Source organism: Vombatus ursinus, unplaced genomic scaffold, assembly GCF_900497805.2.
Source record: "Vombatus ursinus unplaced genomic scaffold, bare-nosed wombat genome assembly UNPS02014807.1, whole genome shotgun sequence".
In the NCBI taxonomy this organism is placed as follows: domain Eukaryota; kingdom Metazoa; phylum Chordata; class Mammalia; order Diprotodontia; family Vombatidae; genus Vombatus; species Vombatus ursinus.
This window is the reverse complement of record NW_020954585.1, coordinates 60,581,190-60,600,422: the sequence shown is the minus strand read 5'-3', so window position 1 is coordinate 60,600,422 and position 19,233 is coordinate 60,581,190. Positions and strand designations below refer to the sequence as shown.

At 38.1% G+C, this 19,233-nt stretch overlaps 1 protein-coding gene across 3 annotated transcripts in view; it reads left to right on the top strand.

Moving 5' to 3' along the window:
• The window catches only part of LOC114052420 (methyltransferase-like protein 9), a 62,994-nt gene that overhangs the window by 16,816 nt on the left and 26,945 nt on the right, over positions 1-19,233 (top strand). For all 3 annotated transcript variants that reach the window (XM_027875015.1, XM_027875014.1, XM_027875013.1), the window contains exons 2-3: positions 8,388-8,578; positions 17,280-17,489. In XM_027875015.1, coding sequence (XP_027730816.1) covers positions 8,388-8,578; positions 17,280-17,489 — 401 coding nt within the window. The remainder of the gene's footprint in view (positions 1-8,387; positions 8,579-17,279; positions 17,490-19,233) is intronic.

Genomic DNA, 19,233 nt, shown 5'->3' with positions numbered 1-19,233 from the left:
TAGAGCCTATTCCTCCTTCTACAAATATGCTTAACCTTTTCTCTAGTGAAAGAAAAGTCTTTCAGGAAGCATATTTGATGACCAGTTGAGGTACTTCAGGAAACAAATTGGAGTATAATTTTTAATTGTATCAATTCTTTTGCTTTTTTTTGGTTGTTTTTTGTTGTTGTTTTTTTTTTATGCAGTTGGGGTTAAGTGACTTGCCCAGGGTCACACAGCTAGTAAGTGTCAAGTATTTGGCTTGAGGCCCGATTTGAACTCAGGTCCTCCTGAATACAGGGCTGGTGCTCTATCCACTGCGCCACTTTGCTGTCCTGATTAATTCTTTTCCTTATCCTTAGTGTATGTCAGTCCAGTTTTACAGACAGGAGAAGGGGGAAAATGGCATTATCCTTTATGAAAATGAAGGCTAATCTATCATATCACCTGCAGGGTCAGGAGAAACCCATATATTTACTGAAAAAATCTCTAAGACATTGAACATTTATTAAGCACCTACCGTGTACAAAGCACTGTACTTTGTATTTGGAGAATATATGAAGTTTAAGATATAGTCCCAGTCTTCAAGGAGCTTACCACTTAATGGAGGGATAAGACAAACATAGATATTATAGGATAAGTATGTTAGAGATATATAATAAAAAAGGCTATGTGAAGTTTGAGGGAGAAGGGTATTACTAGAGAAGAGAAAATAGAGAAGGCTTCATGGTGGGTAGCATCATATGAATTGGGTTTTAAAGGATAGATAGGAATGGACATCAAAACAAAGTTAGCAAAGGCATGGAGACTCTCAAGCACAGTATGTAGAGGACAAAGAATATGTAATTTTGATTATAATGGTGAGTGTGTAGATGGGAATAACCTCTGACAGAACTGAAAAGGTAGGGTGGTTCCAGATTATAGTGAACCTTAAATGTTAGACAAAGGAGTTTGAACTATGTTTGGTAGGCAAGACAGAGCTGCTGAAGATTTTGTGCTGAAGAGTGAAGATGTGACCAGATTTATGAATTAAATGTGTGTGTGTGTGTGTGTATGTGTGTGTTTTTCCTAACAGTGGTATGAAGATTGAATTGGTTAGGGTGAGGTGGGAAGTGGAGGTCAGAAAGCATATTATATGTCTGTAGCTATATATGGCCAGGCTCTTGGTTGATAGGGGGTCAGGGGTACAGTAACAATCTAATACTAGGAACCAAATCAGCAAACTAGATGTGGGAAACAGTATCAGAGTCAGAAGCAGAGTAAAAAATAAAATTCACAATAAGATGGGGGGTGGGGGGGCAGTGGAAGACAAGATTCAGATTTCAAACTACAAAAGATTAGTGACAGATGATAGACAATCAAAGGCATATCCATAGGACTTCATTTCCCTTGGTTTTTCAGACTGAGAGAGCACTTCTCTCTCTCTCTGTTTTTGATTTTTTAAAAAAACTTCTATTTTTTTGCTAGGTAATGGAGTTAAGTGACTTGCCCAGGGTCATACTCTATCCACTGTGCCACCCAGCTGCCCCTTTTTAATTTTTTTTTTTGAGAGCACTTCTCTTTGGGAGAGAGAGGAGAGTCTGAGTAACCTTGGGGCATAGCTGACCTGACTGGTTGATTCCTGATTGAAAAGTCAGTACCTCAAACTTGCTGTACCCTTAGCAAAGAGCATGACCATTATTCTCTTATGGATGGCTGCATTCAGAATCCTTGTGATTATTTTATTGACTATCTAGACTGAAGCTTCTTTACCTGGTTACCATCACTTTCTCATACCCATCCATGTCAAACCTACTGTGTCCCTAACCCATTTTACCCTGCCACCTTCCATTCTGCTCTTTGAAACAAACAAAATTTGTTTTGTTAACAAATTTCCTTTCATATTAGACACATGTTCTCTACTTGAAAATTACTTTGTATGTTTTGTATTTAGTTTTCTTGTACACGTAAGCTCTTTGAGAGCAGGGACTGTTTCATTTTTGACTCTGTGTCCCCTTTGATCCCTAGTGTCTAATACAGTGGCTTGCACATAATAGATGCTTATTGAATTTTCTGAACTCTTGTTTTCCAGAAGGCTATGCATGAGCTTGTTTAGCAGTAAAGGGGAGGAAAGAGTTAGGGACATAGCTAAATTGAATAGTCTAGTGAAGGCTTTTTTAAGTCTTGGAGAGACCTTAGGTATGTGTGTGGGCAAATGGGAAGGAATAAATCTAGCACTCATTAAGGAGATGAAAATAACCAAACCCCAACACATGGAATATTTTGGTGTTCTTAAATTATAATTGGGAGGCAGCTAGGTGGCACAGTGGATAGAGCACCGGTCCTGGAGTCAGGAGGATCTGAGTTCAAATCCAGCCTCAGACACTTAACACTTAGTAGCTATGTGGCCCTGGGCAAGTCACTTAACCCCGATTACCTCACCAAAAAAAAAAAAAGCCCAAACAAAAAACAAATGAGTACAGGGGGAGGGTGAAGAAAAGGATGAAGATATATAAAAGAGAGGGGCTGGCTGTGAGTACAAACTCCAAGAGGATATAGGAAGGAATGGGATCCAAGTGTATAGTGATTATGCCTTAATGAAGAATGTCCCACTCCTTTGATTTAAGGGGGAAGGGAAAAATGAGTGAGTGGTAATGGTAAGAAGTTTTGAGGAATGGAGAAGGTAAACTGAGGGTACTCAATTATGGCCTTCATCTCAGAGAAATAGGAGGCTTGGTCATCTGATGTAAATATAGGGTATGATATATAGGATGGGAAAGGGAATGGTTAGAGGCCAGAAGAGAGAAGAAAAGGTTTGGAACGTTCGCCAAAGAGAATGAGATAGAAACTTGATAATGGTAGATTAGAAATATTGAACAAAAGGGAGGGACCTATTGAGTTAATGATCATACATTTTTAGTGTTTGAAAGTTCAGTTTCATGATTTTCTCCAGCCTGCCATGAAGCAGTGGCAGAGAATTTGGATGACAGGGCAAATTCATATATAAGAATTTGCAAGTCAGAACTAGTAGAAGGTAGTAGTGGTCAAAGGAGAAATTTTCAGGTAGAAACTAGGGAAATACTAAAGAGAGTGATATGTGGTCAAGGTTGGGTGTGGAGATAAATAAAGTCGCTGTGGGAGGGGAAGACTGAGTGGGACAATATGGTTGGATCAAGGGACTAGAATAAGAACAAAGAGTAGACTTAGTGTGAGTATGAGACTGGGAGAGGTGAAAGGTTAATATGATGTAGTGAATTGAATGCTGGGCTTAGAAATAGGAGACCCAAGTTTGCTTGCCACCTGAAACACTTTCCTTTTCTATAAAAGAGGGATAATAATAACACCTACCTCACAGGATTTTATGAGGTTAAAATGAGATAATGCATTTATATAAATGTGAGTTGTTACTAAGGCTTCAAGGTTGTCATAATCAAGAGACTAGAACTGTCAAAAAATCTGAGTCTTGGAAATGAATGATAAGATCTAGTGTGTAGCTGATGTTGGTTACAGAAAGTAAACAGCTAGAACTGAGGAATTGTGTGGTCAGGTTATTCGAGAGATACTGTAAGCATTTAGAGAATTGAGAACATTTAAGGTACCCGAGGATGGTGGGGTAGGGTGGGAATAGGATTGAACTGAGGTATACAATATTGCCTGAGTGCCCACAACACTCCTGATTGCTGCTTGAATCAGATTAAAATGTAATTGGGAAATATTTTACAAAGTAGGTAAACATATAATAAAATATAGACAGTAGTAATATGTGGTTAATATGTAGCTTGTAGAGATCCTTATGTGGGTGTAATGAGGAATACCTTTTCTATTTGAGTTTGACAACACTGGGATAGAAAGACCATGAGTCAGTTATTTAAGTCACTGGGAAAGTTACACTTTTGTTGGTGCATGACAACCTTTCCCAAAAGAGGAAAGGTTACTGAGTTTTGTTGGTGTAGGAATGAATGATTTAAAAGGGGTGTCCTTTCTTCTGGCCTTGTGAGTCTGCAAAGTGGGCAAAAGAATGGTTTCAAATGGAGAGGGACGCGAAGAAGAATATGTTGTCCTCAGGAAGAGACAAGTTTCAGTTAAAATCAGGACGTGGAAGGATAGTTGGTTGAGAAGTTTGAGTGGATAGGGTAATTTGGTAATGTGATTTAAAACTAGAAAGAACCTTAGAAATCATTTAATTTAACTCCTCTTGTTATACATAAGGAAATTAAGACCCAAGAGAAAAGCCATTTGCCCAAATTCCTGCAGATAGTAAGAAGGAGAGCCAGGATTCTAATTCAGGTTTTCTGACTCCAAATCTGTTGTTGTCCTACAGCTTCTTCTCTGAAGGATGGTTAAATACAGACGTGCAAGGCTCTATGGAATTAGTATCAGAGGGTAGAGCAGAGCAGTGTTTCAGTGATCACATGTAGTGACTTACTAGATATTTTATGGATAGATTCTTTTTACTCAGGTGCCCACTCATTATCCTACTTTAAGCAAGCCCTTCACCTCTCCAAGCCTCAGTTTCCTCAACTGTAAAGGAAGGGGTTGGGCTCAGTGATTTCTCTTGTCGTCTAGCTTTAGCATTCTGATTCCATACTTGTTTATCTTATTGTCTTGTTTATTCCCAGCTGACCTTAAAGGTTTTGGTAGTTTTGTTGCAAGGTGGTAGAAGAAAAACTCTGTAAGCATCCAAACATATTATGTCTAACAATAAATAATAAATACTTGTTAATTGCTTGAAATCCTCCTTTATGCTTGGCATCAGCTAAAACTAGATTAGAAATAACTGGTTTGATTTGAAGTTTGTTCTTAAGAAATCGCTTCATGCAGTTGATACAAATTGAGGAAAATTTTGGTGCATCTTCAAAGGCACATCCTTTCACATCCTTTCTGGTCTTTGGCTGAGGAAGTCAGTCTGGTAATGGAGGATTGATGTAAGATTTCTAGGGGAAAAAACCCAAACATATAAAATACTTTACTTTTCTTGTTTGGGTGCTTTGAGTCTATAGTTTTCGAGGAGAAATATACCTAAATATGCCTCAATTACACTATCCAAATGCATGTTGGCCAGAGGATATTCCACCCACTGCTGTCTGTTATCTCATTTCAGCTCTTCTGTCTAGCAGGGCTGGGCCAGAGTGTAATTGGAAGAGAGAGAAGGCCAGATTGCTGCAGGAAGTTTTGTTGCTTTTGCTTTAACCAGAATCTCACCTTAGGAGAAGGGTAGCTGTACAGTTTGACTAGTTGATTCTCATCACAAGTCACTTGTTACCTCTGAATTTTGGTTCTCTTTTACAAATGTGTATTTGTCCTCAGTAATTTTACGTCATCATTTTCTTTTGGAATGTTAGCCCCCTTAAGACAGAACCTGGGCCTTTGTGCTTGCATTTTAAAGTACTTAGCCTAGCATGTCATGGGTGGATGTTTAGCAAATACCATTTGAAGGTAAGAATAATTAAAATCTTGAAGGGAGCCTTTGCAAAGGCAAAGATGATATAAAACCTAGTTACCTTATCTATGTCTTCATCTACCTTTTCGCAGTTAAACAACCATTTGAACTGAGTAAGATATTTCTTATTTCTTTCTGGAAGTGTATCATGCCCAGTTTCCTAACCAGACAATTTAGCTTAATGATACCTAGTGTGCATGCTTCTTCAAGTATTTTGTAATAAAATATAAAAAATGTTGTAACACTGAAGAACCTTGACTACTTTTAAGAAGACCTGGAAAAAGAAAATTGCCGCAGATATTTAGATTTGGGTTTTATTTTTCTTAGTTATGCCAGTCTTTCTGCTGTTGTGTATGAAGATTTTTTGGGAGGGGCCTCTTTGCTTTGAGTGCCATCTCCTAGATTCTTCTGCAATTTAGGATGGACATATTAGCATGGACGGGGAAGGCCGTGGGTTTAAACATTTTGTTTTCAGTGAGACGATGTTCTTTCTCTTTGCCCATTCCTTTTTCTGCCATCTCCCCAATCCATTTGGTTTGAAGCTTTCTTTTCAAAACACTGTTCAGTCAGGCAAGAAAAGCTGACTTGGGTGTTGTTAATGTTAATTTTAATGAGTTTGAATGAGTTGCAGTTGAGCAACACCAGCCTCTAAAATCATCATATGCAATGAATGGGGCCAATTCTGGGTGGTTCAAGGAGTCAGAGTTGTTTGAATCATTGTTGTCTCTTTAACAGTTTACATTTCTGTTCCCCTATCTCTCTTGAATGGTTTCACTCCTATATTGGTAGAATGTACCTGCTTATAGCAGATCTTGTAAATTCATTTCATCTTTATTGGCCTTTTTAGAGAATATAAACTAGATCAAGGTTAGAGTTGCATCTATTTTAGAGGGTTCAGGTGAAGCAAGAAAATTAATACAATAAAAAGAGGTCTGTTATAAGCACAAGGCTATATCATAATGTGAAATTTGTTGGGGAATTAGAATGTGAATGTTTGAGTAAGAAAAGGTTTAACACTGAATAAGTAAAAATAATGGAAAAATTGCTTAAGTATAAGGGCATGAGTACAATGTAAAAATAGTTCAAAATCTTAGGGTAGAGAAGTGTTTTAATGTACCATCCTAATGAACTGTTTTAGTAATAATAACTGATCTTTATATTGTGCTTTAAGGTTTGCAAAGCACTTTACATACCTTTTGATTCTCACAATAACCTTGTGAGGTATGTACTACTCCAGGTCCTCATTTCACAGATGAGGAAACAATCACAGAGAGATGGAGTAACTTCCTTATGATCACAACATGAGAAATTAAGGGTGGTGGGATTTCAACTAGGGTCCCAAGTGCAAAATTATTTCTAATACACTTCCTAGCCTAAATTAGACCACTGTATCTAGTTTAAAAATTAAAAAAAAAAGTCTTATCAAGGGCCTGCATAAGATTCACTAAACAAAAAAGAATAACCTTTGCTGTGAGATACTTGTCTACATTGTGCTGGGAAACTGGTCTCTATGTATCCATACATATGCATGTATGTGTATAAATGTGTGTTTTTGTGTGTGTGGTGTGTGTGTGTATTTTAAAGCCAGTTTTGGGAATAAGTTGCACAATATTTTAGTTAGTATTTAGCAAGGTTAGTGTGACAGTAAAATTGCTCTACCAGTTGTGCAAGTGTTTACAATACCTTTTGTAGAGACAGGAAAATAGCTTGCAAAATGGATGAGAAATTTGGTCATACTTTTTGTGGAGTAGTTACAAGTTACTTTTTGAAAGGAAATGAAAGGAGGAAACTAATATTTTCTTAGCCAAAAAATGGACTAAGCAACATTCATCCTCCCTATGATTTGATTTCTGTATCCTAGTTCCAGAGGGTAATCTATTAATTCAATTGTCAGGTCTTTAAAGAAGCTCATTCTTGTAAATGAAAAAAATAGGGTAATTAAATACTACAAGTCAAAGTTGAAAAGCATCATGTTGTTTTAGATTTAGTGTACTGACATTTGAAGTTTATAAATCCATTATGTTTTTAGAATGTCATTCCCTGGTTTGCCATTGATTGACCAAGTGACTTTGACTAAGTCCTTAATCTTTCCATGGTTCAGTTTTGTCTATCCATCTGTAAAAATGGGGAACAGTCTATTTGTGAAGTGTTTTGAGAATTTTTTATTTAACTAGTAAGTAGAGAAACAGCTTAATCTGGTTGGAACATTAATCTGAGTTGTATTCATTGTCCTGCTACAGATTTGTTTGGTGGTCTTGGACAAGTTATTATAATATATACCTTGTTTTCTGTCAGGATATTAGGAGACACCCTGTTTTCCAGAGCTAAGGCCCAGCAAGCAAGTTGTGCCCTGAACTTAGCACAACAACGACCCTTTGCGCTCACTCTCTGGATGATCTCACTGTATTGCTTTGACCAGCACCCGGTGTTCTCTGAGGTCAGACAAGCACCGGTCAAGTACCCATGTTCTGGTCATGAACCCCTGCTATGAATCAAACTTGTCTCATTGTTGCTGTTACCCCTCATTGTCAGGCTCACAGTATAGCCATTGGTATAAGTATTGAGACCTGCCCACACTGCCTAGGGTCCCCCTCATTAGGGGTGGGGCCCCAGCACGTGTGTCTAGATCCCCTCCTTTCTTGCAAGCCATTTCTTTCACTTTGAAATTAAACTTCTGTTTGACTCCTGACTGTCCTGTCTCTAGACTGCTCTGTTCAGCTCTGGCCATCCACAGGTTGGAGGCTGATTCAGTCTGGTTGACATTTCTCATCTGAAAAGCAGGGTTAATAACACTAGATAGTTTTCTAACTGGTAGCATATGAAAGAGATGGTAATATTTTATAGATTCTTTTAAAGATGCTACATGATTTATATTATAATATTTAGACACTGAGAGTTTAGTCTTCATTCCTCTGCTGATTTAGGTGTTGTATTGTTACACTTCTTAGATGATGCCTCTGATGTCTGTTTTTTTCCTCTCTCTCTTTAGTGGTATGTGTGCAACAGAGAGCAGTTATGTGAATCACTTCAGCCTGTCTTTATCCAGAGTTACCTTGATCAAGGAACACAGATCTTCTTAAACAACAGCATTGAGAAATCGGGCTGGCTGTTTATTCAACTGTATCACTCTTTTGTGTCTTCTGTTTTTAGCCTATTTATGTCTAGAACATCAATCAATGGGTAAGTGAAATGATGGTACTCTTTCCTTAAGGTAAAAAAAAATTGTTCCTTTAAGGAAAAAAAAATTTCCCTCTTCTGATTGCTAATGGAATAGTTATAATGCATTAATTAACTATCAGAATCTAGTCATTATGCCCATGCATTGGCAAGTAGATAAAAATACCCCTATCTTTCTTTATATTTGTAGTTTATGTCTTTGCCAGAGTTGATGTCTGGCATCATCACCTATTCTAGTAACAGTAATCACCAGGGTACTTAGGCTTTTCAATGCAGGCATTTATCACTGACAGACTGAAGTAGAATAGAAAAAAGATCATTTTTACTTTGACTTTTAAACTACATTGAGACCAAGTCTTTTGGGATCTGTATCTGTTTCTGAAACCCTTGCCTGAGTTCAGCCAGAGTAATGTAGACCCTTATTCAATAACCTATCAATTTTGTTAATCTTGAAAAAGCCTCAGTAGTTTTTTCTTGTCCTTTCTTGACTCAATTTTCAAACATAGTTATAACTCTCAAAATTGGAAAACCATGGAGAGAAAACTAATTTTTTAATGCTGAAAAGTACTGTGTGGATCATTTCAACCCTGTGATAGTGCTCATATACTTCTTTGCCACTAAAATCTTAGAAGCAGGCTCTCATGATTTATATCTGTTTTCCCAGCCAATCATCTCATCCTTGAATATGTCCCCAGGTACCCTAATTCATTCCCCAGGATCCTTTACTTGATTTTATTCATTGCTTCCAACGAATTGCCTGAGGTTTGTATGACCTCAGTAATCGGGTTGTAAACATTTTTCTTTTAAACTTGCCTATTCTTAGTGTGTGCTCTGTAAGATTTCTATACCATGCAGACTTTTCTTTCTTTTGAAAGCAGAACTTCATAAGCTCTGGCAATTTAGTCAAAATCCCTATGGCATTAGAAGGGAAAACCCCTCAGTTTTAAGAAAGTGAGGTAATAGAGTGTTGAGAAATCCCTTAGATTTCCCTGACCCCTCAGATCCTTGGTAAAATCCTTTTTAAAATCACTTGCTTTCGTTACTGCTTCCTCTATTGAAGGCTCAATTCAGACCTTCCTGTACTATTGTTTCTGGAGAAAATCTTACTTAAGTACCACTAAGCATTCCCTCTAGGATTTACTCAGGAAATAAAGAATATCTTTACATAAGGGTTTCTATGGCACCTTCTTCAAGAAGTCAAAGGGCATTGATCATGCCAGAAAAAAAGAACACTAAAAAAAAGGAATAATTTAGTCTAAGCATATTGAGAGATATTACAAGGAAGAAGTAGAACAATTATTCACCTGTAGAAGATACCAAGAAATCAAGTTGTTTTTCGGTTTGTTTTTATCTTAAATTGTGGCAAGAGTTTGTCAAGAGAATTTGTCATTTCAAAGGGTGATTAGATACTGGAATAAGAATCAGCTGTGTACTCTTGAGTCATCACCTAGTGGGAAGCAGAAGTTGAATCTTTGAAGTTGAAGTCAAAGGATAACCATCCTTTCCTACGACCCCTCCATTATATTCACTGTCAGAAAGAGGATATTGAATTGAATGAGTCATAGGCTAGCATGGCAGTGATGTTTTTGAGAACCAAAAATGCCAGGAGAAGTACATAAGGAATCTTCATTCCTGTGAGCTTTGAAAATAGATCTGCAAGCATTGTTCTTGAATAGTTTAAATACAGATCCATGACATGGCCTCATAAAAATCCATTCTAGCTTTGATTCTATGATGAGCTAATTAATTTATATGCTATCCTTTTATGTAGCTAAGCATAGCCTCCACAGTTAAGCCTCCATAGTTAGGAAATCTCTGCCTAAGTTGTATTCTGGCTCATTGAGCTATGGCAGTGACCTTGAGTTCTGTAAGATGGAAGAAGAGACCTTGTGCTTTACTGGTATAGACAGGGAGGTGCAAACTCTGGCAAGGCCTTAACTAAGTAAGGAATGCTGCACAGTATGGGCCCAGCAACAGACTACCATCAGACAACCAGCCTTTATAAATACTAAGAAGTTCATCACCAGAAGGTTGGCTACTAGGTGATGTATTTTTTTTTTGCCATGATGACTAATGAAGCAGATAAAATACAAATCTCAGTCTTGTGCAAATCCTCCTTTACTTTCAAAATTAAAGTAGGGGAGTGATGGAATACAGGGCAGAGAGTGCTAGGAATCACAACAGAATTTAGATTTTCTACAAAGAGTTTCACTCTTGTCACTTATTCTATGATCCTTGTTTAATAATCAGTCACTAGAGCAACTGAACCACATCCACCTTGACATTTTCTTTGTAAATGAAATTAGAGGACATCAAGAAGTTGCAGTTAAAACAGGACAGTTCATAGGTTCTCATTGGAGAAGAGGATAAAGGAGCTGGAGTTGGTTACATCATGCATCCAGGGGCAAGAAATATAATTTCATGGGACACTTGGTTATCTTGCAGTGTTCACAATGGACACAAGCAAACAGACCACCATGAAGGTAATCCTAGCTTTTGTGCCAATAGTTGTTGCTGAGCTTGATGACAGAGACATTCTGTAAAGAACTTGATAAGAATCTCCAAATTTAATCAGCCTTGTGATCTTTGATGACTTCATCCTGAGAGTGGGCACAGCAGAGGATGGCAAAGATTACGCTGGAAAATATGACCTACCTCATGGAATGAAACATACCAAAGATTTGTAGAATACTTAAAAGCTTTAAGCCTGTATATCATGAATACTTTTTTTTCAGGGAAAAATCAGAAGACAGTGGATGTAGGGAGAACTGAAAAAACATCATAGAAGATGAAATTGAGTATATACCAACAGATAGGATATGATTGGTTACCATCTTGGGAATTAGCTGTCTATGTGTTGTCAGAGTATTAACTGGTTAGGACAAAGCTCAGAATCATTAACAAATTTTAAACAAGGATACACATGGGAAGAAACTGCAACCAGTCATAGCCATTGGCTTGAAAAATTGGAGATTGACAAAAGAAATATTGAATTTGACTACCACCATTCCTTAGAAAAAAATTTAATTCAAAGTATTTACCATAGTAAGCTGAAAAGTTCAGAAATTGGACTTCAGCTAGGAAGCACTTGATTTTCTTGCCATGCCAACTAATACCAATTTAGAATAAAAGCTAATTTGCAAAACACTCACAGATGATGAAAGAAGATTACAAGCGGTATTGCCTTACAAAAGACTGAAGAGAAGTTATGAGGAAAATGAGCCTGGAGAGAGTTTGATATGAGGCCAAGCTGCGCTAGATCATCATGAGGAGGATGACAAATAGATATGAAATAGAACTGATTACTCAGTGTTTCTTTTTCAAATAAGTCAATAAACATTTGTTAAGACACTGTGCTAAGCACTGGGAATCTTAAAAGAGGCAAAAGACATTCCCTACACTCGAGCTTACAGTCTTAATAGGGAAGATGACAACATGCAAACAAATATAATACAGCACAAGCTGGACAACACAGGATGAATAGGAAATAATTAACAGAGAAGGCATTAGAATTAAGAAGAATTGGGGAGGGCTTTCTGTAGAAGGTGGGATTTTAGTTGGGACTTTAAGGAAGCCTGGGAGGTCAATGGTTGGAGCATAGGAGTGAGAGTGTTGTAGGCATAGGGACAGCCAGAGAAAATGTCCAGAACTGGGAGATGGGAGTCTTATTTGTGGAACAGCCAAGAAGCCAGTTTCAGAATGCTTATTTTGCGTAGTAAGATGTAAAAAGACCAGAAACTATCTTTGACTGCCAAACAGATCATTTTATATTGATTGGATTTGTAACTGATCGGCTGTGTGGGCGGAGGAGAAAGAGTAAGGAGTCCAGGATAATGCTGAGATTACAAAACTGAGACTTGAAGGATGGTGGTACCTTTGACAGAAATAGGGAAGTTTGGAAGAAGGGAGAGTTTTGGGGAAAAAAATAACGAGTTCAGTTTTAGACACATTTAGTTTAAGATGTCTCTGGGACATCCAGTTTGAAATGTGCAATATGTAGCTGGTGATCCTAGTCTGAACCTTGAGAAGAGAGAGACTTGGACCTGATGTCTAGATCTGAGAATCATCTGTGTAGAGATAATAATTAAACTCATGAGAGTTGATGAGGTTACCAAGAGAGAAAGAATAAAGCAAGAAAACAAGGGGGCTCAGGACAGAACCTTGGGGAATTACTCACATTTAAGGGGAGTCATGTGGATGATAAACCAGCAAAGGAGACTTGAAGGAACAGTTGGATAAACAGACACTGATTTAGGAGAAGGTATAACCTGAAAACTGAGAAAGAAAAGTGTGCATGGAAGGAGTTGTTGGTCACATCCAAAGGATAGATCAAGAAGGATTAGGACTTTTAAAAAGCCCATCAGATTTAGCTTAAGAGGTTGAAGCTATAAAGGTATTTCTTAGATAAAATATCTTATTTATTTTAAAATCATATGAGATTCTAGAACAAGTGCAATCATGGAGATAAATTTGTTAGGTGAGTGAACTATCAACATAAATTGAGACATAAAACAAGACACCTTTACCTAGTGTTTATTATTGTCCTGGAAGAGGTTCTGCACAGAGTCCAAATAGTAGACTTTTTTTTGACAGAGATTCTCCAGATGCTCTTTATAAAATATAACAATAGTTTAGTTGCATAGAGTCCTAGAACGTCATAGGGCCCACTCAATGAGAATCACAGTCATTGGAAAGAGAGAGGCTTGGTCATCTACATTGGAAAAACAAAGTGAACAAAAAATGTGTATTTCCAGATTGCAACATGTGGCTGGAAGGGCAGCTTGTTGAGTCAATTCATCAGTAAGTATATCGTGGATGGATCCTACAGATGGACAGTGTATTTGACCCAGAATGGAAGAGGAGGAGGAAGAGGAGATTGGGCTGGATTACTTGTTGGAAATTGTTACAATGATCCCAAGCTGATGGTTACCCCAAAAGTTTATCTTTTTAATGTCACTATTCTCCTTGTAATAGCATATGGCTATGAATCATGCAACATGATCTCAGAAGAATTGTAACTGACCCAAAGAATACTGGAAAAAAATGGCATAAAATATATCATCAAGTACATGTATGTCTACAAAAGAAGATAGGCTGGTCCCCTGGCAAGTGTAATTTGTAACAAATTGCCAGCCCAAATACTGGTGCTCATGGATTATTAAAAGAACTAAAGGAAGGTCTATTATGGAAGACTTATGGAAAAAAGAGGCAAAAATTGTTTAAGATGAGAAGGTGTATGATTTGCATTGATGCAGGCACATATTCATCAAATAATAACGAGACATTTCAGGAAAGGAAGTAGATTGCAACTTGTTTCCTGTTCACATAGCAAATTAGTGGTGGAATTTGAAATAAAACTGTGTGATTCACCTCTGTGATATTTTCCAGTTAGGCATCAACCCCATTATCTTGGGATGAGGTAAGAGTGGTGGCACTATCTGTGAGTCTAGTCAGGTCTCTGTGGATCTGATTATCAGGAGTGACCCAACACAACCTGTTTTCTTTCCTATATCCACCCCCTCAGGTTTCCTGGTATTTGAAGTGAAAACCTACTGATCTGCTCTCTATCATAATAGGGCTTCACCCTGCAGGGTGAGGGGCCAGAACAATAAGTACTGCCCCTACCCTATGATAGCAAGCTCCTGTCTTCACTTTACCTTACGCTTGTAATTTAGCCATCATCTGCTGAGGTGAGAATCCCTTTCCTCTGCTGCTACTCCTTAGTCTCTCCAGTTCTGTCCTGACAATTTTTTTCCCTTCCTTTCCATTATGCTCTCTGCTTAACAAACTTCTCTTCATACTAGACCTTTTCCCCTCATGCTCTTGTGTGTGTGTGTACACTTAAATATTAGCTGTTGTTGTTGTCTCATGCTTACGGAAACAGTTTCCTCTGAAAGACACTGGATCCTTGCCCTCCTTACCAGTACTAGGTGAGGCCTTACAGTGCTTAACACTACTGACCAGTACTTACACTCCAGATGTTCTGGGCCAGGAAGAGGAAAGACACTGCTTGTTCCTCATTGTTGCTTCCAGACACTTTTGCCCCATGTCACTCAACAATCTTTGCTTTTTTGAGAATCACTCCATTTGTCCATATGAACCTGTCTGAATTTTCATTGTTGTGTGAAAGCCTTTAGGTCACTATACTTTTTCAAAGAGTTCAGTATTTGATGGAAGTCTTCCTTTCCCACATGAATCCTCACTGTCATATTTGGGGACTCTGTTGTACGAGTTGATATTCCTGCAAATACTTTGGCTTCCCCCATCTGCCTCAACTCCCACGTCCTGTGTCTGGAATTAGAAGGGACATTTTCCTCCACTTTGGCCACCCACATGGTGGTCTCACCATCACCCATTACTGTTATATTCATGATCTTGAACATTGTTGGACAATAATTCCATATCTCCAGTTTCTCTACCCATCCCTATTCTAAAGGTTTTGGCCTTACTTTTCTCCCTTCACAGAATCAACCTTGTTACAGTTGTCTACTTCAGCCCTACACTGAATTCCTTCCTTCTTAGTCTTTGCCATTCTTGCCTTGTCAAGTCCTAATCCTGGGTTATCCTGTTCATGTGCTGATGAATGCTGCTCACAGAAGTCACACAATCATGCCAACAGGTTACACTGCAGGTGGATACTTTCTAAATTCATCTGGATCCTCACTGATGCATAACAATTCTTTGATTGTCACTGGATGGACTTTGTGATAATACTTGAAGAAACTGTTCCAAACTTTCTCTTCTTTCTTCAAGCCCCCTAAGCCACCACCTTTCCTATCCCCTTCTCAGAATAGAATCTTGTCTCCTACTTCATTGATAAAATTAAGGTTGTTTGTTGAGTTTCTCTTCTACCTTGCCCCATGCTTCAAAATCTTTTTATATCATTCCCTACTCTCTCTAGCTTTGTTTTCTAGACCCTGACATTGTAGACTAGCCCCTTCTGCTGAATATTCTTTCCTGTGTAGATTTTTGTATTTTATTTGTTTTCTCTTAGTTCTCCCCTTACCTTCTTGCCATTTCTTTACTAGATCATCCTTCATGATCCCATCCCTCTTTGCATGGATTAGACTTCTGCCCTGGACTCTCATTTCTTTTCTCTCTAGGTGATTGTGTCTGCTCTCAAGGATTCACTTATCTCTGTGTGGACTATACTCATATCTGCATATCCAGCTCTATCTAGTCTCTGTCATGAGATCTAGTCCACATTATCTGCTACTGTTCCTGCTTTACCTGGATGTCTCATAGCAATTCTCAATTGAAATACCTGGCATTGAGGACAGGTAGTGTAGTAAAATAGTGGAAACAACCCTGACTCTGCAGTCAGAAACCTGAGTTCAAATCCTGCCTTTAATATTTATCACCTATTTGACCTTAAGCAAGTCATTTAACCTTCCTGGACCATAGTTTCCTCATCTGTAAAATGAAGTAGATGATTTCTGAGATCCCATATAGTTCTAAGAGCTCTGATACTATTTTCCAAAGAGAATTTATTATCTTTCCACCTAAACCTACCCTTCTTCTTTATTTCCCTATTTTTCTCAAGGTTATCAGATTTTTTTCCAGTTATCCATGTTGCCACTTAAGAAGTTATCCTTTACTCTCAGTTTTGTCTACTTATGTATCATCTCTCACATATGCCAGCCTCTCTCCTTTCACAGTGCTGCTACCTTGGTCCTGGTCCAGGCCTTTCCTTTTCCAGGCCAGCATTCACACAAATGCCAAATTGATGTTTTACAATTTGGGCCATGTTATTGCTCTGCTCAGAAAGCTTCAATAACTGTTTCTGTTCATGTGCAGTGTGGTACAGTGGAAGGAACACTTAATTTGGAATCAGAGGTCCTGATTTCAAATGCTGCTGCTGTCATTTATTGCATGTACGACCTTGGCCAAGCCTCTCTGGACCTAAATTTGTTCATCTGTAAAATGAGAAGTTTACACAGAATATGGTTGATGTCCATATTCACAAAATTCATGATCCTATGATCTTTTTTGGCATTTGAGGCCTGTTTCCATGCTACCTTTCCATACTTATTTCACATTTATTCTTATGTACTCTGTTCCGTCCATACTGGCCTACTTGTTCTGTCTCCCATCTCCATGCCTCAGTCCAGACTGTCCCTTAATAGGAATGCTTTGCCTCTTTGAATCTCTATTTTCATTTCAAGGCTCATCACTCTACAAAAAGCCCTTTTCTGATTCCTTCATTTGTTGACACTCTCACCCGATCTCCCCAAGGAAATATATTTGTATATATTTTATATTTACTTAATTGTGTACATTATTCCCCCCATCCCCAGTAGTGTTTGTATATTCAGCACCTAGAACAATGCCTTGTATGTAATCGATACTTAATAAATATTTGTTTAGTTGTTTTTTCCTTTGATTCTCTTTAGCTTTTTATCTTAACTATATTCTGTTTATGCTATCCATTCTATCATTGATTTGAATTTTTATACACTTTAGACTCATTTCCTTTTACTCCTTCCACCTTTCCTTCTTTGTCTTTGAGATTCTGTTGCATGCACCTTAATCTGTCTCTCATATTTTCTATTTTATTCACTTTAGAATTTATTATTCTTTTTAACATTTTCTTAAATTATAAATAAGTCCAAAAGGCTTCCACAGATGGCCTAGTGGGTCCTATATTTATTGTTTTTTAAATTTAATTTTCATAGAATCTTCCATTTTTATCTTTGCATTTCAGGTTGCTAGGAAGAGGCTCAATGTTTGTGTTTTCATCAGATCAGTTTCAAAGACTGCTTAAAATAAATCCAGACTGGAAAACGCATAGACTCCTTGATTTAGGTGCTGGAGATGGAGAAGTCACTAAAATCATGAGCCCTCATTTTGAAGAAATCTATGCCACTGAGTTATCCGAAACCATGATATGGCAGCTTCAGAAAAAGAAGTACAGGTATATATTTAAGAAGTGGTCTTGGGTATATGATGTGTTGTTTGTTTTTTTTTTAAATACAAGAACTGGGAGTAATATTTTATAATCATCAATTTTTATCCTTCCTTACAAGTTATGTAGAAATGTAAATGTGGAATTTTTCTTCGTGTTTTTGCTTTCTCACATTTTAGATTAAGGAGGCAGAGTCATACAGTGGAAAGAGCCTTGTTTCTGGCATCGGAGGACCTGGATCCAAATCTCACCTCATGCTCACTCTGTGAGTGACCTTAGGCAAGGGCCTTAACTTCTTAGGCTTGAGATTCCTCATCTGTAAAATTAGGGAGTTCGATTAAATTTGACTAGTAACTAAAGTTACTTCCAGTTCTGAATCTGTGATCCTGTGAAGCTTAGTGTAACTTTATAGTTAAGGACATCTACAATGTTAGCGTTAAAATAAAACATAAAAACTTTAGATCACTAACTTTAAACACACCGATGCAAAAAAAAAAGAATCCTGAAGGTGGAAAACTTCTCTTCTGTCCTTGACAGTGTGTCTTAGAAAACCTTTTATTCTGAAAATTGAGTTTTGTTTTACTACAGTATTGCCTGACAGACAGGATTAATTAAGAGACACCTATGAGAAATTCCTGCAAGTTTCAACTAAAAGTAAGTCATAAGGAGCAGAGTCAAGATGGCAGAGTGAGAGGAAGCAGATAAACCTAGCTTGCCACTGTTTCTTCTCCACAATGATCTAGAATGTGTACCTGTCTAAATTTTTATTGGGAAATCTATTAAAAAGTCACAATGAATAATTTTCCAACCCAGGGCAGCTTATGGAGACAAGACAAAGAAGTTCGTAAGACGTTGGGGATAGCATCTGACCAGGAGCACATGCAGTGGTGGAGGCTTCAAGGAGCTTTCCAGAGCCCAGGGACAGAAACAGGACTTAGGCAGGGTACCTTCGGGCTGAGGGCAGAAAGAGATCCCAAGGGAACCTTGAACTAGCACTGGATGCAGGAATGGGTGCTATCTGGCAGCTCTGTTGCTCACCACCAGGTCATGGATCCAGGGCAGAGCAGAGCTGAGCTGTGGTAAGCAAGGGCTCTACTTGTGTACTGAGCATGGAACAAGTTCGAGAAGCAAATAGTAGCTATTTGGCTCTCATCCCAGGAGGAGAGTGATGCCTAGTTCTAGCATTAGCCCAGCATCTAAGCCTGCAGTGGAATAACTAGGGCAAGAGTCCCCCCAAAAGGGAGAAAGCAGTTCAGTCACTCCAAACCTATAGAGCCTTTTAGTGGTGCAATAGTGAATGAATCCACTAGCAATCTGCTGAAACGCAACTTTGCAAAAGCCAGTGAACCCAAACTTTGATCAGGAGCTTCCAGAGCTCAGAGCAGGACTGAAATGATCTTTGCCCTAGATCCCACCACATTGGAGGCACTGAAAACTACAGGCACCTAGACTGAGCCACGAAAACCACAGAAAGATGTACAACACCAACATGAAGTACAAGTCAAGAAGTAGGCTAGAAGAATGAATGAACAAACAAACTAAAAGAGTTACTATAACAAGGAAACTCAAGACACAAGCACAAAAGAAAATAATGAGTTGTAAACATCTACAAACAAAGCCTCAAAAAAGAATACAGTTTCGACAAAAGCCCAATAAGAATTCATAGAAGAGTTAAAGTAAGAGTTTTTAAAAACAGCTAAAAAGAGATTTTAAAAGCCAAACAAGAGCTATGGAATAGAGATATGCAAAGAGA